This window comes from Tupaia chinensis, unplaced genomic scaffold, assembly GCF_000334495.1.
Source record: "Tupaia chinensis unplaced genomic scaffold, TupChi_1.0 Scaffold148557_1, whole genome shotgun sequence".
NCBI lineage: Eukaryota > Metazoa > Chordata > Mammalia > Scandentia > Tupaiidae > Tupaia > Tupaia belangeri.
This window is the reverse complement of record NW_006208406.1, coordinates 1,096,520-1,120,006: the sequence shown is the minus strand read 5'-3', so window position 1 is coordinate 1,120,006 and position 23,487 is coordinate 1,096,520. Positions and strand designations below refer to the sequence as shown.

Sequence of the window (23,487 nt, the reverse complement as noted above, 5' to 3'; positions counted from 1 at the left end):
GCGCGCGCGGCTGCTGGCTTCCGCCGCGTGCCAGGAGATTATTATTGAGTCAGTCTTATTACTTATTGGTCTGTTCAGGCTTTCTGTTTCTTCTTAAATAAATCTTGGTAGGTTGTATTCATCCAGGAATGTGCCTGTTACCCTTAGTTTTTAAAATTTGTGGGTCCAGCAGTTAGTGTAGTGGCTATGTCGCTGGACTCCCATGTAGTCGACTGCAGTTTGCGTCCCAGACCTGGTGGCTTAAAACTCACCAGGTGCGTGTGCGTGCATGCCCAAGATCCTGAGAGGAGAATGGAGGAGAAGGGATTGCGGTGTGGCCATCCTCCCTGGGAGTGATTTCTCGCTTTCTGTCTCTCTGTCTCTGTCTTTCTGGCAAGCGCATGCTCCTATAGCAAAAGACCTCTAAAAAAAAAAAAATTGTTGCCATATAGTTGTTCATACTAGTCTCTAGTGATCCTTTGTATTTCTGTGGTATCAGTTATAATGTCTCCTTTTTAATCTCTGGTTTTATTTATTTGGGTCTTTTATTCTTAATCTAGCTAATGTTTTATTAATTTTATCTTGACAAGAACCCCAGTTTTTCTTTTTGTAGTTTTATTCTCAATGAAGGTATAAAGGCAACCCTTTCAAGAAATGGTTTGGAAACAATTAGAGATCTATAGCAGACAAAGACAAACCCATATGCACCCCTCATATCATATATATAATCTCTGAAAATGGATCAAGATCTAACCCATTACTATTTAAAGAAAATAAGAACTTTATGATCTTGACTTAGACAATGATTTCTTAGGACACCAAAAAACAGCATAAACCATTAAAAAAAAGTTGTTAAAATGGGTTTTGTTGTATATGTCTTTTACTAAATAGCAACCTAGAATTTTAAATTTAAAACAGGTAAAATTTTCAAGTTTAAAAATGAAGTATGGGGACCAGCAGTTGGTATAATGGCTATGTCACTGGACTCCCATGTAGTCAACCACGGTTCTAGTCCCAGACCCGGTAGCTTAAACTCATGGTTGGCGTGTGTGCATGCATGCCCAAAATACTGAGAGGAGAATGGAGGAGAAGGGATTGTGGCGTGACCATCCCCTCTGGCGGGCGATTTCTCACCTTCTGTCTCTCTGTCTCTCTCTTTCTAGCAAGCACACATGCCCTACAGCAAAAAGTTCTCTCTCACAAAGAAATAATGAAATATGGGTGAGAAATATAAAACTAATGATTTTCAAGTTAGTTTAGATGTATAATTCAAGGAGTTTAGGATTTTGAAAATAATCTTTTAGTTTTTAACATTTTTTGTTGTTTTTTTTTTTTTTTTAGATTGTGTTGACTGGCATATTGGAGCAAGTTGTGAATTGTAGGGATGCTTTGGCCCAAGAATATCTCATGGAGTGTATTATTCAGGTAGGTGAGAACATTTATAAATTCACTTTTTAAAAGGACTCACTTTGTCTTTCATTAGTTTTTATTCTTTGGAAAAATCTTGACAGAAGATAAGCTTTTCCTTTTTCTAGCTAATAACTTGGTCTTTGTATTGATGCGTTTTTTTCTTCCCAAATGAAGTAGTTATTCTGAGTTTGCTAGGACTCATCAGGCTTATTTTAATTATAGGTGTACTTTGATTAGTGGAATAGTTCCATCTGGACATGTGTCTATAGAGGCTCAAATGAGTGTTTTTGAGTTTAGTTGTATAAGATTAAAATGATTTTTTCCTAGAAATAGGAACTTTAAGTATCATGTCTGAGTTTAGAATATGTACAGTATTTTTCTTAAAACAATTATTATTTGGTTTTCAGGTTTTCCCTGATGAATTCCACCTCCAGACTTTGAATCCTTTTCTTCGGGCCTGTGCTGAGTTACACCAAAATGTCAACGTGAAAAACATAATCATTGCTTTAATTGATAGGTAAGACTACAACACTGGAGACCAAATGCTCTGACTCAGGAATGAGGAATTTAACAAGTTTGTAAATTATTTGTTACATCTTTACTATATCAGTGATTTTAGTGTAACTGTAGTATAAATAATTCAGTTCTGTAAGTATGAATTCTGTAAGTATGAGACTTCGCTATAGGGCATGTGCACTCACCAGAGAGACAGAAAGCCAGAAGTCTCCCCCCAAGGTGGGTGGCATTGCTACAACCCTTTCTCCTCCATTCTTGTCTCAGGATTTTGAGCTCACATGCACACACACTCAGCATGAGTTTAAGCTGCCAAGTCCAAGACTCAAACTGTGGTCAACTATGTGGGATCTAGTAATGTAACCATTACGCCATCTGCTGGTCCCAATAATGAGTATTTTTATTTTGTGCATTTAATTGACATTTAGACATTGTTGTATAGACCCATCATTTAAATCTTTACAAATCCAAGGATTATTAAAGAGTAAAATTTGTTTTTCACCATAATGTAAGTTATCTTTCAGTGAAAACTGATTTGATTTAGAGTCTTCTTTATCAAGTAGCCATATGTGTAGATGATTAGGAATGTTTAATGATCACTGGTCATCACATTTTCTATTTTTTTTAATAATTATTTTATTTAACTTTATTTATTTATTTATATTTCTTAATTTGACCAGAGAGGGACAGAGTGAGAGAGAGAGAAAATGAGAAAGCAAGTCGCCAGGTCTAGGACTTTAACCACGGTTGACCATGTGGAAATCCATTGCCTTTAAGTGCCACACCACCTACCAGTTCCCTTTAATCACATTTTCTTAAAAAAAAGATTTTGTTTTTAAAAATTATTTTATTTAACTTTATTTGCTTACCTTAATTTGACCAGAGAGGGACAGAGTGAGAGAAAGAGGGAAAGTGAGAAAGCAAGCCACCAGGTCTGGGACTTGAACCACGGTTGGCCATGTGGGAGTTCAGTGCCAACCACCATGCCACTTGCCAGCCCCAAAGAAGAGTTTTTAAATGTCTGATACATTTAGCAAATCCCTTTTAAGTTTAATTTTTTATTTAACTTTTTATTAACTTTTTATTTATTTTTAATTTGACCAGAGAGGGACAGAGTGAGAGAAAGAGGGAAAGTGAGAAAGCAAGCCGCCAGGTCTGGGACACAAACTATGGTCAGCCATGTGGGAGTTCAGCACCTTAACCACCATGCTACCTGCCAGCCCCTAATTTTATTTTATTTTATTTTTTTAGTTATTGGTCATAGTTGGTTTAAAATATTTATATTGTTTCACTAAGTGTTACTAGTTTTAAAGTCTGAGAAGTCCAGGTTGTCAGCCCAATCTTTGGTAGCAAAACTTTCATGCTTATTGGGTTAGCTAGTGGCATGGAGGTTAAGGTGGCTAGATCTCACGTGACTGAATTTCAGGTCCTCAACCTAGTGACTTGAAAAACAAACCAGATACATATGCATACATGCATGCCCAAAATCCCAAAAGAAGAATGGAGAAAGGATTGCAGCTTGGCCATCCCCACCCCCTGTCCCTGAGTAGGTTGCTTTCTCTCTTTCTCTCTCCCCATCTCTCCCTGCAGGATATGCACACTATAGGAAATTCAAAAAAAACAAACAAACAAACAAAAAAACTTGCTCACTGGGTGTACTCTTAAATGAAGATACTAATTGGATTTTCCTGTGCTGGATATAATGGCATCTAGCCATCCCTGTTAGTAGTGATTCTTCTGTACATAACAAAAAGTAAATGCAGATGATATTAATAGAACAGGCATTTTAAATAGTTTTTAAGATATGGAAAATCAGAGTTATCTTTATTACTTTTGGAATCAGTTGTGTTTCAAACTTTTTAGTAAAATGTAATGTCTTCTTGAAATAGTGTGAACTTTTTTTTTTTAACTTTTTTTGTTTTGCTATAGAGCATGTGCACTCACCAGAGAGACAGAAAGAGACAGAGAGACAAAGTGTGAGATCACCCCTCTCTCCCTCCAGGGGATAGCCATGCTGCAAACCCTTCTCCTCCATTCTCCTCTTGGGATTTTGGGCACGCACATGCGCCCAGTGGTAAACCTTTTTTTTAATTACCAAAATGTGCATGTACTTACCAGAGAGAAAGAGAGAGAGAGAGAGAAAGGGAGAAGGAGAAAGAGAAAGCACCTCTGTAATAGGGTGTGGTCACATTGCAATCTTTTCTCCTCCATTTCTTTGTCCTTTTGGAATTTTGGGGCACACATGCACAAATACCCAACATGTCTTTTTTTCTTTTCTATAGGGTGTATGTGTTCGCCAGAAAGAGAGAGACAGGAAGCAAGAAATCACCCCCCAGGGGGCATGACCACGCTACAATCCCTTCTCTTCCATTCTCTTGGGATCTTGGGCACGCACGCATACGCTCCTGGTGAAATTTAAGCCACTGGTTCTGGGGCTCGAACTGCAGTCTACTACATGGGAATTCAGCAACATAGCCATTATGCTAACTGCTGGTCCCCAGCATGTTTTTCAAGCTGCTGGGGTTAGGATTTTGCTTTCAGCCACTTGGGATCTGGCTTTCTTAACCACTAGGCTTTGGGACTAGCCCTAGAGGTTATGTATTTTAATCATTGCTGTTGAATACATTTGCCATTTTTAATGCACTTACATGAACTATATCTATTTAGACCTTAAAGAGTTCGGAGAAATCAGCCTATTAAAAATCTGTTTAGTGGGCCAGCAGGTGGCATGGTGGTTCACATGACCAACCATGGTTTGCGTCCCAGACCTGGTGACTTTCTTTTTCTCTCTCCCTCCATCTGTCTGTCTCTGGTGAGAACACATGTCCAGTGGCAAATTAAAAGGTAATGATGATAATAATAGTGGTAAATAAAACTTAAATCTATGTAGCATAAAGTAAAGTATTATTGGCAAAATTGTTTAGTTAAAAATGAATTGAGGCAGGGCCAGCTGATGTTATGGTGGTTAAGGGTGCTAGATTCCCATGTGACTGACTACAGTTCGAGTCCTGGACCAGGCGACTTGAAAATTTGTCTGTCACATGTGTGCATGCCCAAAGTCCCAAAAGAAATGGAGGAAAATGGATTGTAGTGTGGCCATTCTCCTAAGGAGGTGATTTTTTTACTTGCCCTCTGTCTCTCTTCTCTGTCGACCACAGGTGCCTTATGGCAAAAACCTAAAAAAAAAAACAACAAAAAAAACAACAAAAAAAAACAAATACAAGAAGCAATGGTCAGCTATATTCAGTATTTTCTTTTTAGAAAGACTTTTTTTTTTACAAAATTATGTAATTTTAATTGTTACTATTATTTTTAAAATTTGCTATGCAGCATGTGCCGTCATCAGAGACAGAAAGAGTGAGAAAGTGAGAAAGCACGCCACCAGGTCCAGGACTTGTACTGTGGTTGGCCATGTGGGAGTCCGGTGCCTTAACCACCATGCCATCTGCTGGCCCCTATAATGGCTTTTTAAGGTTCTAGGACAGATATGCCTGTAGAAAATATACAGAAGTAATGAGAAATAAAGTGTTACCCATAATTTCACTACCAAAACTCTGTATCTTTTTAGAAAAGATTGTTTGTTTTTGTTTTTAGATTAGCTTTATTTGCTCATCGTGAAGATGGACCTGGAATACCAACAGATATTAAACTTTTTGACATATTTTCACAGCAGGTAGCTACAGTGATACAGGTTTGTATTGCTTTTATCTCAGAACTTTGAAGCTTCTCCGGTAATAGATCCTTTGGCAATGGTTTAAAATAAATTGTATTGTTTTCTAAATATTCCAGTCTAGACAAGACATGCCTTCAGAGGATGTTGTATCTTTACAAGTCTCTCTCATTAATCTTGCCATGAAATGTTACCCTGATCGTGTGGATTATGTTGATAAAGTTCTAGAAACAACAGTGGAGATATTCAATAAGCTCAACCTTGAACAGTAAGTCAAAGTTAGATTTTTGTAGAAGTCTTCATAAAGTACTTTTTGTGTCAGATTTGTCCTTTCTTAATTACTTTTTAAAATGGTAGCATTTGTCTTAAGTATTTGTTAAGATTGTCATGCTTGCAGGACCACCAGATGGTATGGTGGTTAGGGTGCTGGACTCCCACATGGTTGACCATGGTTTGAGCCCCAGACTTGTGACTTGGAAATCATGCCAGGTGTGTGCACATGTGTACCCAAAATCCCAGGAGGAGAATGAAGAAGGGATTGTGGTGTGGCCATTGTACCTGGGGAGGTGATTTCTCACTTCCCCTCTTACTGTCTCCCTCTCCAGGGAGCACATGCGTCCTGTAGCAAAAAACCTAAAAAAGAAAAGAAAAGATTGTCATGCTTAGTGCTAATTGGTGTAGAAAGTGGCAACTAGTTACCTGGCTGTGTACATTAATGAAGGAGTGGCACTTTTGGACCATGGTCTTAAGGGACCATGTCTCTAATTTATACCTCTTTCTATAAATGAATGAGCTAGTTTTAAAATGAGTAAGGAAACTTATGTCAATCATTATTTCTATAAAAAGTGGTTTCCTATAGATAAGTAAATTGTGAAAAATTAGGTGTGTATTTGTAAGGGACTTGCACAAAGTTCAAGAAAATGCGTATTATGAAAAAACTGTATGGTTTTCAAAATTTTCCTTGCACCAAAATAAACTTGTACTTTATTTTTCTATGAACTTTTGAAGTCTCCTTGTATATTTAAGGTGTGGAAATTAAATTGATTTAATTATTTTTCTGTTTTTGAGCTTTGATTTTTGATATTATCAAAGAAATATACTCTGTTTCTTGAAGCTACTTCTATTATGCTATCCTAGACCTGTGTCATCTTGAAAGTGGCCACTGTGGGCAATTCTGATCATCTTATCCTTAGCAGTTCCCTTGTAGTCTCATTCTCCACTGTTTCTGGAATTGGGTCAAGTCAGGGTTCTATCTTTTTCCTATATTATTCCTGTTTTCACCGTATGTAATATCTTTCTCCTTTTCCCCTCCCTTCCTCCCAGTAACTCATCTGCATCAGGAAATTTTCTTCATTTTCTTTATTAATTAATTACAAGGGGTGTGTATACTCACCAGAGAGAGCCAGGGAGATCTTGGTGGGAGGAGGTTTGGGAAATAGCACCCCCATGGGGCATGGTCGCACTGCAGTTCTTTCTCCTCCATTTCCTGCATCCTGTTGGAATTTGGGCACACATGCACATGTGCTCTGTGTGTTTTTCAAGCTGCCAGGGCCAGGATTTGCACTGTGGTAGGCCATATGGAATTTGGCTCCTTGAGCTGTTAGACTATTGGACTAGCCTCTTCTTTTTCCCTTGCCTCTTTTTTATTTTTTTGAGAGATTTTTGCAATAGGGCATGTGTGCTTGCTGGATAGACAAGAGACAAAGAGATAAAAGGTGAGAAATCATCCCTCCCTGGGGGTGGGAGTTGCCACGTTGTAATCCCTTCTCCTCCCTTCTTTTAGAATCTTGGGCATGTACTCACATACTCAGCATGAGTTTTAAGTCTCTGGGTCTGGGACTTGAACCACAGTCTGCCATGTGGCAGTCCAGTGCTCCATAACCTGCTGGCCCTCTTTTCACCTTTTTTCATTACACTTGTTTGTCCCCATCCTCTCTTTTTTAAACAAACTGAAATGAAAACCATTCCAGATCTTGAATAGTGTGAGAAAAATTAAATGATGCGTGTATATTTTCTTCCACTAAGTTGAGTTTTAAAATAGATGTAGACAAAATAATGACAGATCTCAACCTCTGAAGTTAATAAGTGCCCAGATATGCCAGTCTTCACAGAATTTTCCTCTAAACTATCGCCTTAAATTCATCCTGCTTCTCCTTGAACACCAATGTCTGAGGCACAAGAAATAGTTTATGTATTCGTCTGCTTGTTGAATTGCTTGTTTTTCATGTGTTTCTTTCCCCTTTTTTTAAAAGTCTATTTTTGTTTACTTCTCTCATAAGAGAGGGAGACAGACAGGTGCCCCCAGCATGGACAGTGCTACCCATACCATGGCCAGCAAACTTAGGGAGACCTTGGAGCACAAATATAAGACATCTGAGACCTTCCCATATGCTCCAGCATCGGAGTGTTGTGTTATTGCTGCACCCTGCTCTGTTGCCTACTCTTTTTTTTTTTTTTTTTTTTTTTTTTTTTAACCATAGGGCATGTGTGCTCACCAGAGACACGGAGGGCAAGAAATCACTCTTCAAAGGGCATGGCCACACCACAGTCCCCCTTCTTCTTGGTATGGTGGGCATACATGCACATGTGCCTGCCATGATTCTCAAGCCGCCGGACCCTGGACTTGAACTGCAAAGCTGGCCATGTAGGATCTAGCACCTTGACATCTCTGCTACCTGCTGGGCCACCTCCACTTATTTTTATCATGAATATGAAATCATTGTTGGCTGTTCTAGGAACTAAACTATCACTTAAAATACGTTCCTTAGAAATGTGACTTTGACTCCATACAATCTATGAGTTGGAGATTATTTTATTTACTTTGTATCAACAGAGCAATAATAGGTGAATAAATGTTTGTATGTAGGTAGGCATCTTTATCTTCTCGGAAGGATGCCATTGCAGTATTTTGGGTTAGTGTGATTTAGTTGACCCATTTTCTTTACTGTATTCAAGATAAATGAAGATAAAAATTTTTATGAGACAATTGCTGCTTGTGTGATAAAGTTAATTTTATGCACTGAACGGCCCGTTTTTCTTTTTTTAGTATTGCTACCAGTAGTGCAGTTTCAAAGGAGCTCACCAGACTTTTGAAGATACCTGTTGATACTTATAACAATATTTTAACAGTCTTGAAATTAAAACACTTTCACCCACTCTTTGAGTACTTTGACTATGAGTCCAGAAAGAGCATGAGTTGTTATGTGCTTAGTAATGTTTTGGATTACAACACAGAAATTGTATCTCAAGACCAGGTAAGAGAATACCAACATGTTATTTTAGGGGAACAGATAATGTAATTATAATTTTAGACCTTTAGACATAGACATGAAAAAAGGAAGATAATTTAATACTAAGCAAAATTAAAAGTAGTTTGTTCATTATATAAATTAGCAAATTGTGTCTATAAAGGAGCATTATAAAAACCTATAGTCCCACCAGAAAGAGAATTGTCACTGTTAAATAAAATTTGATGCTTTTCTTTCCAGACTTTAGTCCCTATATATTTGTATTGACTTGCATGTATCAACTTTCTTACCAAAAAAAAAAGAAATGATCTTATGGGTATTACTTTAAACAACTCTTTAGTTGTAACTTAATACAACTGGAAACACTTTTGACAATGGCTTTAACATTCTGATGGTTTCACCACAGTGGGTTTCTTGTGTTTCCCACATTCCAGGTGGATTCCATAATGAATTTGGTATCCACATTGATTCAAGATCAACCAGACCAGCCTGTAGAGGATCCTGACCCAGAAGACTTTGCTGATGAGCAGAGCCTTGTGGGCCGATTCATTCATCTTCTGCGGTCTGAGGATCCTGATCAACAGTATTTGGTATGAGTGAATTCTTAGTATAACTCTTTATCAGCTCCTAGTGAACTGACTTACAGAAATGCCTAGTATATTTTAATGTACCTTATGGTCTTAGAATCTTGAAAGAATTGCAACTGAATTAAAGATCCACGGGCTTTTACTTCATATAAAAATATGTAATTGTTTGTAAACTTAGGGGATTTGTGAGGAGTAAATCACTTGCTCTCATTTCTTTTAAAGATTTCGTGAGTATGATCCCTGACCTTCCCAGCACCAGGAACTAGCCTTGTAGAAGACAATTCCTCCATGGTTTGGGGTGGATGAGTTTGGTTCTGGGATGACCCAAGCATACCACATCGACTGTGCACTGCATTTCCACCACTACTACATTGCAGTGTACAATAAAACAATCACACAACAATAGGATTTGTTCTTCCATGAGAACCCAGTGCTACCACTGATCCAACAGGAGGTAGAGCCCAGGCAGCAATGTGAGGAATGGGGAGTGGATACAAACACAGACGTTGTCTTGAAGCTTTGAAGCCTCGCCTGCCGCCCACACTCCCTACACCATCTGGCCGACTGTCACCAGTCTGTGGCCCAGCTCCTGACAGGTCTTGAACTGGCATCAGTCCATGGCCTGGGGTTTAGGGACCCTTGTTCTTGAGAATTGCAGAAAAGCCTGTTGTCCTTTAGTTGGTTGTCCCAGTTATTATTCCATGTTCATTTCTTTTTTACTTGTATATTGCTTTTAGAAATATTTAGTTGCTTATCATAAACTTTCAAGTATAAGAAACATAGTCCTTATATTCAGTTTTTTTCCAAGGATGGCAAATACAAGTTTTATTTGTCAGTGTCACTGTGAGAGACTTTAAAATTCACTTTACCTTTTCCTTAACCTTCTATTACTGATAAAAAAACAATCAGATGAGGTCTACTTTTTCTTGATCATTAGTTTTCAATAAAGCTTTTTTTAAAAAAAATATTTAATTTTATTTTCTATTAATATTGTTATTATTTTAATTTACTAAAAAGAGGGAAAGTGAGAAAGTAAGCCACCAGGTCTGGGACTTGAACTGTGGTCAGCCATTTGGGAGGCTAGTGCCTCAGCCACCATGCTACCTGCTGGCTGCTGGCTTGTCAATAAGGCTTTTAGAAGCGAATAAAACATATTTTCTGAGTTAGGGATATTGGCAACTGCTTCTGTGTAATTTATTTTAATGAAGGGAGCATGGTTGGTTGCTTAATTATTGTTTGGGCAAAGTAGTCTAACTGTTGTTGGATACATAAGGCTGTTAGGCCACTATGATGCAAAACACCTTTATTTGAGGATAAGTCCTGTCTCCTATTGGCTTTCTTTCTGAGGCTGACACTTCTGTACTCTTTCATAATTGGTATAAGAGGCTGACTTCTGTTGGTAGCATGACCATCTTTGACTTTGCTTAGTGACAAATATTCTGAGTACTGCAGTATTGTGCTTTGTATATTGTGTGATCTGTACACGTTGATTGTTCAGGTATTTAACTGATTTCCCTATGTTTCTGTGTGAGATTGTGTGTGTGTGTGTGTGTGTGTGTGTGTATTTTCACTTTCTGTTGCATAACAAATATAGTAGTTAAGGATACATTATACATGTATCTGGTTGGTTATGCCCATAGAGGAGACCTTTAGGGATATAGGATCATTAGCTTTGACTGAGGGAATGTATCTTCCTCTTTGTTTTTTAATTGCCAGAGGGCATGTGCACTAGCCAGAGAGAGACAAGAGAGGAAAGCATCCTTTGATTGGTTGTGGTTACATAGTAGTCCCTCCTCCATTTTTCCATCCCATCAGGTTTAGGATATGCATGCACATGCCCCTGATATGTCAAGATGCTATGGCCAGGATATGAACCATGGTCAGTTATGTGGGATTTGGCTCCCTTAATAATCACTGTGCCATTGGGCTGGCCCGAAAAGAAGCACCCTCCAGTGGAGTGTGATCATGCCATAATCCCTTTTCCTCCACTTCTCCATCCCATCAGGATTTTGGGCATGGATACATACATATCTGGCATGTTTTTCAAGCTGCTGGGGCTGGGATTTACACTGCAGTTGGACATGTGGATTCTAGCTCCCTATGCACAGCACTTAACCGCTGCGCTATGGAGCTATGTACTATCTATCAGAGAAATTCACAAAACTTGAATATGTCATATAGTGTGCCTCACATATTAAAAAACTGTATCCTGAGACCAGCAGTTGGTATAATGGCTATGTCACTGAACTCCCATGTAGTCAACTTCGATTCGAGTCCTGGACCCAGTGGCTTAAACTTACACCGGGCACATGTGCATGTGTGCCCAAGGTCCTAAGAGGAGAATGGAGAAGGGATTGCAGTGTGGCTATCCCCTCTGGGGGGTGATTTCTCGCTGTCAGTCTCTCTTATTTCTGTCTGTCTTTCTGGCAAGCACATGTGCCCTATAACAGAAACCTCTCAAAATAAAATAAAATAAAACTGTATTCTATGGTTTTTTTTTTTTCTTATTTTTTCTGAAACAGTTATACACTTGTTTCATAATGGCTCTTTTAAGGTATATCATCATTTCTCTTGAGTAAGACTGTCGTCTTAACATTTTTCTGAATTAGAAGATATGATATACCACTGATATGCATATAGTTATTTTTAATACCATAATAAAACAACATTTTCTGAGCATATGTCTTGTGCCAGATACTGATACCACTTCACATTTGTCATTATTTGCTCTTTCTAAAAACCTTAGGAGACAAAGTATAGTACCCCATTTTTCAAATGGAACTTGTGTCTAAGAGAAGGTTCATAATTTGCTCAGGGTCATACAGGTAGTTAAGTACTAGAATCTATTTTCAAATGTAGGTGTGTTTTACCTCAAATCCTGCATTCTTTATCAGTGTAGTGTCCTTTGTACATGTGCGTATGAAAAATACATTTAAATATATCTCTGTTCCTGATTAGCTTCCTTAGGTTATGTAACCTCTCTGAAGCATCTATGTTGGGAGATGTGGTCAGTATACGTTGTATATATTCGTGAATTGGTAATAATCATGATGATTAGATTAATTTAGAAATAATCATGATGTGGAAAAAGTTTTTTAAAACATTTCTTTTTGTCAGATTTTAAACACAGCACGAAAGCATTTTGGAGCTGGTGGAAATCAGCGGATTCGCTTCACACTGCCACCTTTGGTGTTTGCAGCTTACCAGTTGGCTTTTCGATACAAAGAAAATTCTAAAGTGGTGGGTTTAATTTTAAGTATGTCACTATTTTTTTTCCTTTTTCCTCACTGTGTGTGTGTTTTGTATTTTAGAAAATTTCTAACATATATGCAAGTAGACATCAGTATAATAAAATCCTATTTATAGTAACTCTTAATTGATTACTTATCTTGTATTAAGTGCTGCTAAAAGTTATGTTGGTACTAGTGGAGAGATCACATAAAAACACTTAGAAATGAAAAATTAAAACAGCTTAAATTTATGCTAAAACATTTTTTCTAAATTCTGATGCAGGTTTGCTTTGTCCAGTCAAAGGGCTCAACAATGTATAATCATTTCTATCTAAAACATAAAATTGGATAATGTCATGAATTGTGTCTTTTCTTTTTTTCCCTCTGTGAGTTTATTTCTTCTCCAGATAGAATCATGATATAGTTTGGAAGAGACTACCTCAATTTTATGTTCCTAAAAGTTGGATGGACAGGTTTATGTTAAGGAACAAGCCAAGTAAATTTAATATTCTAATAATGGAGAAGAAAATTTATTCAGGGGACCAGCAGTTGGCATAATGGCTATATTGATGGATCTCCCATGTAGTCAACCGTGGTTCAAGTCCCAAACCTGGGGCGACCATAGTTTTGAGTCCTGGTCCTGGCAGCTTGCTCTCTCACTCCCTCCTACCCCATTCTGTCCCTCTCTGGTCAAATTTAAATAAATAAATAAATAAAACTAAATAAAATAACTCTTTAAAAAAAAGTTAGTTCTTTGATTGTTTTTTAAAAAAAGTAACTCAGATAATTCAGTAGTAAGAAAACAAATAACTTGATGAAAAATAGGCAAAGGTCCTGAATGGACTTCCAAAGGAGACATACAAGTGGGCATCAGGTCCATAAAAAAGTACTTAGATGATTAGATGATCATTAGTCATCAGGGAAGTACAAATCAAAACCACAGTGAGATATCACCTCAGATTTCTCAGGATGGCTTTTACTGAAAAGACAAGGGATGACACGTTGGACAGGTATAGAGAAAAGGGAACTTATATATACCATTGATGGGGATGTGAATTGATATGGCCTTAATGGAAAATGGTATAGAGAGTCTTCAAAAAAAATTAAAAATAGAACTCTCATATGATCCAAAAATCTCATTTCTGGGTACATACATCAAAAGTAAGTGAAATAAGTATCTTGAAGAGATAGCTGTACTCCCATGTTCATTACAGGATTATTCACAGTAGCAAGATAAGGAATAACCTAAATGTCCATTAATGGGTGAATAAATAAATACCACACAATTGAATTTTATTCACCCACAGCAATGAAGGAAATTCTGCCATTTGAAACAAAATAGATGGATCTCGAGGACAGTATGCTAAGTGAAATAAGCCAGAGACAGAAAGACAAGTGTAATCTCTAAATTCAGAATCTAAAAAATGTTTAATTCATAGAAGCAGAAAGTTGTCAATAGAATGGTGCTTGCCAAAAAAAGTAAACTTTCAGTTACATGATAGAAGAGTTCCATAGATTCCCCCCAAAAAGCAGATTTGAAACAAAAAAAAATAGCAGCTAGTAGTTACTTGCTATGTGCCATACATTGTGCCATGGATTAGGATTATTGCATTTAACCATTGTAACAAGTCTATGACTTTTTTTTTAATTAAAAGAACTTTAGTATAAAGTTTCTTTTTTTTTAAACTAATTATTTTATTTATTTATTTATTCATTCATTCATTCATTTATTTCTTAATTTGACTAGAGAGAGACAGAGGGTGAAAGTGAGAGAGAGAAAGGAAGTGAGAAAGCAAGCCACCAGATTCAGGATTCCAACCCTGGTCGGCCATGTGGGAGTGTCCAGCGCCTTAACCACCTGCTGGTCCCAGGAACTTTAGTATAAAGTTTCTAAAGCATAAAGAAATTTGGGTCATCAGACATAAAATATTTATCCTTCCTGGTAACTCTTAACAATGAGCTTTTTTAGAAATCAAATTGAAAAAGAGAAATAAGGCTGAGCAATGGCAATGGTATATAATGAGAATTTATTGTCATCTAGTAATGGTGGGAATGTGAATTACTAGTTTTCGTTTTTGGGTTTTTTTTTTCCTTTTTGCTATAGGGCATGTGCACTATTCAGAGAGAGAGAAAGAGAGGGAGAAAGTGAAAAATCACATCCCAAGGGGGATGACCACGATGCAATCCCTTCTCCTGTAGTTTCCTCTAGGGATTTTGGGTGTGCATGACAAGTCTGATGTGATTTTCAAAGCTGCCGTGTCTGGGACTTGAACTGTGGCATCAACCATGTGGGATCCAGCGCCTTAACTTCCATGCCACCTGTTTCTTTTTTCTTTTAAGAGAGGTTTTTATTACAGAACACACGCGCTCGCTGGAAAGACAGAGACAAAGAGACAGAATGTGAGAAATTGTTCCCCCAATGGTGATGGCCATGCCATAATCCCTTCTGCATTCTCTTTTCAGGATCTTGGGCACACATACACATGCACCCAGTGTGAGTTCAAGCCACCCGGTCCGGGACTCAAATAGCAGTCAACCACCTGAGAATCCAGCAACATAACCATTATGTCATCTGCTGGTCTCTATTTTTACTTTTTTAATTCAAAGGCTTTCTTTTGTTTAATTTTCTAAGAATTTATAGTAAGGAAATAATTAGGGTCTTAATAAAGTTGTATGTATATAGAACATTACAGTATACAGATTGTTTCTAAAAGGGAGTAATTAGGTAAATTACTTTACATCCAGTTTGTGAAAAAATTTCTAGTTATTAGCATTATGTCAAATAACTTTTAGTATCATGAAGAAAAATTAGTGCAAGAAAAGGAGTTGTATTCAAACGATTTATAGCATGATCCCAATTTATTTAACTCTTTCAGTGAGATCTACTTTAAAGCAGAAAACAAAACCACACACAAAATCCTGGTTACATTAGATTTACCTAGAACAAAAGAATGGGAGGCATTAATATCAGGATATTATTATTGATTATCATTTGGTAGTAAATTGAGGGATGATTTAATGCTTAAAATTTTTTGCGTTTTTCTAATTTTCTTTAGTTTGGAAATGTGTTACTTTTTTGATCAGAAAAAATAAACACTAAATATATAAAAAGTACAATGGCAGTGATCTCAAATAGAAGTTTTGAGAAAAACTCCTGTTTGATGTACTTATGTGCTTCATAAATAAGATAAATAAAGAAAATGGCAAGAAAACTGTAAACTCAGTTGTACCTCTTCCACCCTTTTGTTCTATTAGAAGTTTTAAATAAAATGAATGCTCTTTAGTAAGTTAATTTTAAGGTAATTTAAAATCTTTTTTCTTGTTTTAGGATGACAAATGGGAAAAGAAATGCCAGAAGATTTTTTCATTTGCTCACCAGACTATCAGTGCTTTGATCAAAGCAGAGTTGGCAGAATTACCCTTAAGACTTTTTCTTCAAGGAGCGCTAGCTGCAGGAGAAATTGGTTTTGAAAATCATGAAACAGTAGCATATGAATTTATGTCCCAGGTGATGATCTGTTCTCCCTTCTGGGTTATCTAATCAGTTTTGCTGAGTTCAAGCCCTTGTTTATGGTTTATGGTGATGGAGCACATGGATTTACTTCTTTTTTCTGAATATATGACTCTTGGTTTCCCACCATCTTGGAAACTCTTAATATTAAATTGACTGGTGTAGAGCAGCAAAAAAAAAAAAAAAAAATTTATAATTACTATTTTATTTTTTTAGGGAGAGATTTTTAATATAGGGCATGTGTGCTTCCCAGAGACACAGAGAAAATGAGAAGCAAGAAAATGTAAGAAAAGGAGTTGTATTCAAATGATTTATAGCATGAGCTCAATTTATTTAACTCTTTCAGTGAGATCTACTTTAAAGTAGAAAACAAAACCACACAAAATCCTGGTTATGTTAGATTTACATTCAGAGGGGATGGCCACTCTGCAATTCATTCTCCTTTCATTCTCCTCTTAAGATTTTGGACGTATATGCACACATGCCCAGAGTGAATTTCAAGCCACAGAACCACAGCTAACCATGAGGGAGGCCATTACCTTAACCACTATGCCACCTGCTGGCTCCTATTTTTTTATTACTGTTTTTTAAAATTTGCTCCAGGGTACATGCATGCACAAGCAAGCCACCAGGTCCAGGACTTGAACTGTGGTCAGCCATGTGGGAGTCCAGTGCTCTAACTTAACACACAGCCTGCTGGCCCCTTAGAAGCAGCAGAATTGATTAAGTCCTGGGTGCTGCTTAAATCAAAGATTTCCAAGTGGGTCATGGTAAAAGTACTCATGAAAAAGTTTGTCAGTTTGGTTTGGACCTATGTTAAAGTTGAAACAGGTTTCTTTATTGCAGCTTGTCAGCATCATTACCATCTCAGCTATGACTTGGGCCTCACCAAGAGAGGGTACAGCATATTCTGAGAGGATGGGACTGCAGAAGTCTAGGGGGGGCTATGGAGAAAGTTGGTAGAATGTACTTTGGAAAACACTTCAGTGGATGATGGGTCCCTTAAAGTCCTATCCACTGTACCACCAGGCATTTTCACTGTATGAAGATGAGATCAGTGATTCCAAAGCTCAGCTGGCTGCTATCACCTTGATCATTGGAACCTTTGAGAGGATGAAATGCTTCAGTGAAGAGAATCATGAACCCTTGAGGACTCAGTGTGCGCTTGCTGCATCCAAACTTCTGAAGAAACCTGATCAGGGCCGAGCTGTGAGCACCTGTGCACATCTCTTCTGGTCTGGCAGAAACACAGACAAAAATGGGGAGGAGGTAAGGTCATTCCTGTGTTATAGGAGGTAGGGTTGTTAACAGGAGTCAGTTTGCCATAACCTTTTGCTCTTGAGGTAAAACATTTAGTGTGCTTGGAAATCTGACAAATGAAATTTCTTTGCTTTGTTAAATATAGTGGACAGCACTGTATAGAGTCTCATCCTAAGAGGAAGCCTCCATTTTGAGGATATTATATTGGGTTGTCAGGAAAATCATAGAAAAACAGAAAAATAAGTCATGACTTTCTTGGTGCCCTAATAGTAAGTTTATGTATACCATAGCAAGTTTATACCACTATTTTTTTTTTTTTAACTTTTTAAAATATAGCTGTGTACTTAAAAACAGGAAAAGAATGAAGAACATTTAACTTTTTCATGTTCTTTTAAAATATGAAAGAGCACTGGAGTATTGTTTTCATTCCTATTTGAAAGTGGAATTTTTGAGGTCACTAATCTCTCTACTGTCTCTCTGCCATTTTATATAATTTTATTTTAGCTTCATGGAGGCAAGAGGGTAATGGAATGCCTAAAGAAAGCTCTAAAAATAGCAAATCAATGCATGGACCCCTCTCTACAAGTGCAGCTTTTTATAGAAATTCTGAACAGATATATCTATTTTTATGAAAAGGAAAATGATGCGGTAAGTGAATTAGTAATATGACAAAATGATGTTAGTAAGCTAATATTTTCCCATTCTGCTCTTAGAAGATGTGATACCAAAATTAATAATTCTGATACTTTCTATTTTGCTTATAAGGATCAGGGTTTATAGAGTCCACTGTTTCTTCCATTCTCTGAAATCTTTTCCAATCTACACTGATGCGTCTCATTAATAGAAGAAATATTTGCAAGAACACATCTCTTTTGCTTAGAAATATAGAAAATAATCACTGTTTGAAAAATACAAAATAATTTAGAAATGCCAAATAGTAGGCTGATTTGTCATCATGTACTAGTTTAGAATAATTTCTAAATACATTATTCTACTAGGAATACCTGTTGATCAAGATTTGTAGGGTAAATAAAACTTTGCTTTTATTCTTCTTTGACTGGCTCAACTTACTCTTTTTTTTTTTTAAGTTTTTGTTCTTTGAATAGTCAGTAGTTGTAGTTCAAATCAGGGTTCCTATTCTCATCTCTTTTTTCATAATTACTCAAGCAGTTGATAAGAGTAATGCAAGCTCCTCCGAACAGTTTCATTATCTCTTTTTTTGTGGTATATGTTTGTTCGTGAAATTGTGTATCTTCTCTTATAGGTAACAATTCAGGTTTTGAACCAGCTTATCCAAAAGATTCGAGAAGACCTCCCAAATCTTGAGTCCAGTGAAGAAACAGAACAGATTAACAAACATTTTCATAACACTCTGGAGCATTTGCGTTTGAGGCGGGAATCACCAGAATCTGAGGGGCCAATTTACGAAGGTCTCATCCTTTAAAAAGGAAACAGCTCACCATACTCCTTTCCATGTACATCCAGTAAGGGTTTTATTCTACTAGGTTTCCTTCCATAGATTGTGCCTTTCAGAAATGCTGAGGTAGGTTTCCCGTTTCTTAACCTGTGGTGTGTTTTACCCAGCACCGGACACTCACCTTCAGGACCTTAATAAAGTTACTCACTTCGTAAGTGTTCAAGTCTGTCTGATCATCCCAAGTAGCATGACAGATCTGCTATTTAAAATTCCCGTGATCTGTAAAACAAACAAACAAACAAACAAAAGATCACTTATCTTGGCTACTAATTAAGTTCTCCTTCCTTTTTGTTTTTGTTTCATTTCATTGTTGATTGTGTATTTTCTTCACTACTGGGGAGTACTAACCCAAAAATGTCTGTCTTTGTTCTCCAGTCCACCTTGAGATTAATTTAGAGGAAAGGAATACTGTGTGTGAAATTCAGCTTGGGCTTTCCCCTCAATGCAAGATAAGGCCATGTTGTAATATTTTCCCTAAAACTAGAATATATTAATGCATGTCTGAGAATTTTAAAGCACCATGGTCCGAACCAGAAGCTATATTTTGCATATTTGGACTCAGCCATCCATTAAGAACTTATGTTGTCCTCTGGACATATTTATCAAAACAATTTGATTCTAAATAGTATAAAATAGAAAATTTGTGATTTATATAATTTATGTAGAACCTTCATTATTGTAAATTTAGTGGGAAATGCATCACAGTTATCATGAATTTTTTTTTTTTTCACCAGTGAAATAATAAAGTTGCTATTAACAATTTTGGGCCTTTTTTCTTCTTTCATACTATATTGTTTGATAAAAGGAATTAGTAGCTTGCCTCGAGTTTAATAAAGATGCTCATATACTCACAGAGCTCATATTTAACTCTGGTTTTAAGCACTGACTGGGCAAGTCACCTTCTACTCTTTAGTCATTTGTACCTGTTTGCTTTCCTTAGTCTTGCCTACAGTTGTAAGACATGACACAGTCACATGAACTCCCAGAAGGTTCACCACCTCTATTAGTTATCTACTGTGCAACAAATACCTAAAGTTAGTGACTTGAAGCCACACATTGGGGCAGCAGGCAGTATGGAGGTTAGGGTGACTGGATTGAACATGGTTTGAGTCTTAGAACCAGCAGCTTGAAAAACATGTTGGACACTGGTGTGCATGCCCAAAATCCTGAGAATGGAGTAGGGACTACAACATAGCCGTCTCCTATGGGGAGTGATTTCTCACTTTCCCTCTGTATCTCCAGCAAGTGCAACAAACTAAAACAATCTCAGTTCTCTGGATCTAGGAACATCTTGAGAGCATTTAGCTGGTTCTGGCTCAGGATGTCTCAAAACGCTGCTGTCAGGATTTTGGCTGGAGCTGCAGTCATGTGAAGATTTGATTGGGGCTGATTTGTAAGCTCACTCGGCCATTAACGAGAGCTGCCTGTGGACCTTTACATAGACAGCTTAAATGTCTACAACATGGCAGCAGACCCCAGAGTGAGTGGCCTGAGAGAGAGAGAGCAAGAGGAAAGAGGAAATTGAAATGCCCTTTTATGACCTAATCTTGGAATAGACACTGTCATTTTTTGCCTCAGTTAGAAGGGTACTAAGTACTAAGTATAGCCTATATTCTTTTTTTTTTTTTTTTTTGAAGAGGTTTTGCTATAGGGCATGTGCACTTACTAGAAAGATGGAGAGACACACAGAGATAGAAAGTGAGAAATCACCACCCAAGCCACAATCCTTTCTCCATTCTCCTCTCAGGATCTTGGGCACACACATGGGCCCAGTGTGAGTTTAAGCCACCAGGTCTGGGACTTGAACTGCAGTCAACTATATGGGAGTCCAGTGGCATAGCCATTATGCTATCTGCTGGTCCCAAGCCTATATTCAAGAGTAAGGGTAAGTGGGAACCAGCAGTTAGCGTAATGGCTATGTCGCTGGACTCCCACGTAGTCGACCGCAGTTCACGTCCTGGACCCGGTGGCTTAAAACTCACACCGGGCGCATGTGCGTGCATGCCCAGGATCCCGAGAGGAGAAGAGGATAAGGGATTGTGGCATGACCATCCCCCCTGGGGGGTAATTTCTCGCTTTCTGTCTCTATGTCTCTCTCTCTGGTGAGCACACGTGCCCTGTAGCGAAAACCTCTCCAAAAAAAAAAGAGTAAGGGTAAGTATCACCTTTTAAAGAACTAAGTAGCAAAGAATTTATAAAGTTGCTGGGTCCAGAACTCGAACTGTGGTCTACTACATGGGAGTCTAGCAATATAATCGTTATGCCATGTGCTAGCCGCCCCCCCCCCTTTTTTTTAGAGGTTTCTGCCATAGGATGCATGTGCTCACCAGAGAGAAAGAGACGGTGAGAGAAGTGATAACTCACCCCTTGGGTGGGGGTGGTGGTGGCCATTTCGCAACCTCTTCTCCATTCTCCCAGGATTTGGGGTACACACACACACATGGGCCCTTCATGAGTTTCAAGTTGCTGGGTCTGTGACTCAAAAGACAGTGGGCCATGTGAGAATCCAGCAATGTAACTGCTACACCATCTGCTGGTCCGAAGGATTTATACTTTCAAATGATCATAGGGACCAGCAGTTAGCGTAATGGCTATGTTGCTGAACTCCCATGTAGTTGACTGCGGTTTGGGTCCCAGACCTGGTGGCTTAAACTCACCCTGGGCACATGTGCAGATGTGCCCAGGGTCCTGAGAGGAGAATGGAGAAAGGATTGCAACATAGCCGTTCCCCCTGGGGGGTGATTTCTCACTTTCTATCTCTCTGTCTTTCTGGCGAGTGCATGCACCCTATAGCAAAAACCTCCCCCCCCCAAAAAAAATGATCACAGACCTCACTGACTACCCTGCCATTTGTAGATGTCTAGCCTTTGTAAGGTTTTATAAGAATAAATGTTACCTTTATTATCTTTCTTTTTTTGTTTTAATTTCCTACTGTGTGTGCTCATAGGAGAGAGAGCGCGAGCAAGTGAGAAAGCACCCTCTGGGGGGATGACCACACCACAATCCCTTCCCCATTTCTCGGGATTTTGGGCACATATCTAGCATGTTTTTCAAACCGCTGGATCTGGGACAGTTGGCCATGAAGGATCCAGTCATCTTAACCTATCTGGCCCCAAGAACAACTGTTTCTAAAGTTATAAAATTAGTACTGTTAAAATCTATCAAAAATGCTGCACCAGTGGGTGGTGTGGTGGTTGGGGGCGCTGGATTCCCACATGGCCAACCGTGGTTCAAGTCCCCAACCTGGCAGCTTGCTTTCTCCCTTTCCCTTTCTCTCTCTCTCTGGTGAAATTAAAAAAATAATAACAATGACAACAAATTAAATAATTCTTTTAAAAATCTTATCAAAAATGCTAAGCTCTCTTTTGATATGTCGGTCCAACAGACCCCTTTTGTTCTTTGCAGGCATTAATTTACCCTGCATAAATGTGATTACAGATTACAGTACATGTCCACTTTATTTACATGTTCTATGAAATACAACTGGAGAAGTAAAAACAAAAATGTGGCTTGAGAATACCTGAATTTGAGCTCAGTTGTAGAGGATGTGGGTCATAAGTAAAATAATGTCATTGCAGGCTGTAAAGTGTATTTTCTGGATTGAGGTAGAGCAGACTTAAAAAAGTAAAACCGGGCAGCAGTTGGTGTAAGGGCTATGTTGCTGGACTCTCATGTAGGCACCCGCAGTTCGAGCCGTGGACCTGGTGGCTTAAACTCATGCTGGGTATGTGTCCGTGCGTGCCCAACATCCCGAGAGGAGAATGGAGAGAATGGAGGAGAAGGGATTGCAGCGTAGGCATCCTCCTGGGGGCGGGGGGTGATTTCTCACTTTCTGTCTCTGTCTCTGTCTTTCTGGCAAGTGCAGGCTCCTTATAACAAAAACCTCTCCAAAAAAGAAAAAAAAAAAGTAATTCCAATGCAGTATTAATCTCACAGATTTCTTTATTGAACAAAAACTGGACTATTTGCTCCAGATACTATTAGGCAATTGACTAAAGATGAACAAGAGGGACCAACAGGTGGCGTAGCGGTTAAAGCACTGGACTCGCACGTCAGCCATGGTTTGAGTCCCAGATCTGGCATCTTCAAACTCATGCTGGGCACATGTGCATGCATGCCCAAAATCCTGAGAGGAGAATGGAGAAAAAGGGATTGCAATGTGGCCATTCCCTCTTGGGGGGTGATTTCTTGCTGTCTCTCTGGTGAACATATGTGCCTTGTACCAAAAATTCTTTCAACAAAAACAAGACATGGTCCCTAGTTTCAAGAATTTTGGTTTGATGTGAAGACACTCCTAGTTACAGAAAAAATAAGAAATCCCTTAGGAGAGCATTAAAGGAGGGCTTGTGGGCTGGGAGTGTTGATGAAGTCCTGGAGAGATTTGTATGAATTATCATTGAATTTCAAGAATCTCTACCTGTTTATGAGGCTAATGCTCAATTTGCCTATTTAACAGGTAGAGCCAGGCTACTCACAGAGTGATCCATGGACTGAGGCAAGTTAAAATTCTGTCTATCTGTAAATGTATATATTTGACTTACAAAAAAAATTGTGTATGTGTATGCATATATATATATATATATATATATATATATTTATATA

At 38.1% G+C, this 23,487-nt stretch overlaps 1 protein-coding gene across 1 annotated transcript in view; it reads left to right on the top strand.

Moving 5' to 3' along the window:
• Positions 1-19,523, top strand: part of VPS35 (VPS35 retromer complex component) — a 35,674-nt gene extending 16,151 nt beyond the window's left edge. The window contains exons 7-17 of the mRNA XM_006170455.3: positions 1,321-1,404; positions 1,797-1,906; positions 5,497-5,593; positions 5,692-5,840; positions 8,619-8,826; positions 9,255-9,410; positions 12,525-12,647; positions 15,966-16,145; positions 17,178-17,417; positions 17,913-18,056; positions 18,673-19,523. Coding sequence (XP_006170517.1) covers positions 1,321-1,404; positions 1,797-1,906; positions 5,497-5,593; positions 5,692-5,840; positions 8,619-8,826; positions 9,255-9,410; positions 12,525-12,647; positions 15,966-16,145; positions 17,178-17,417; positions 17,913-18,056; positions 18,673-18,852 — 1,671 coding nt within the window. The 3' untranslated portion in view covers positions 18,853-19,523. The remainder of the gene's footprint in view (positions 1-1,320; positions 1,405-1,796; positions 1,907-5,496; positions 5,594-5,691; positions 5,841-8,618; positions 8,827-9,254; positions 9,411-12,524; positions 12,648-15,965; positions 16,146-17,177; positions 17,418-17,912; positions 18,057-18,672) is intronic.
• Positions 19,524-23,487: the final 3,964 nt, after the last annotated feature.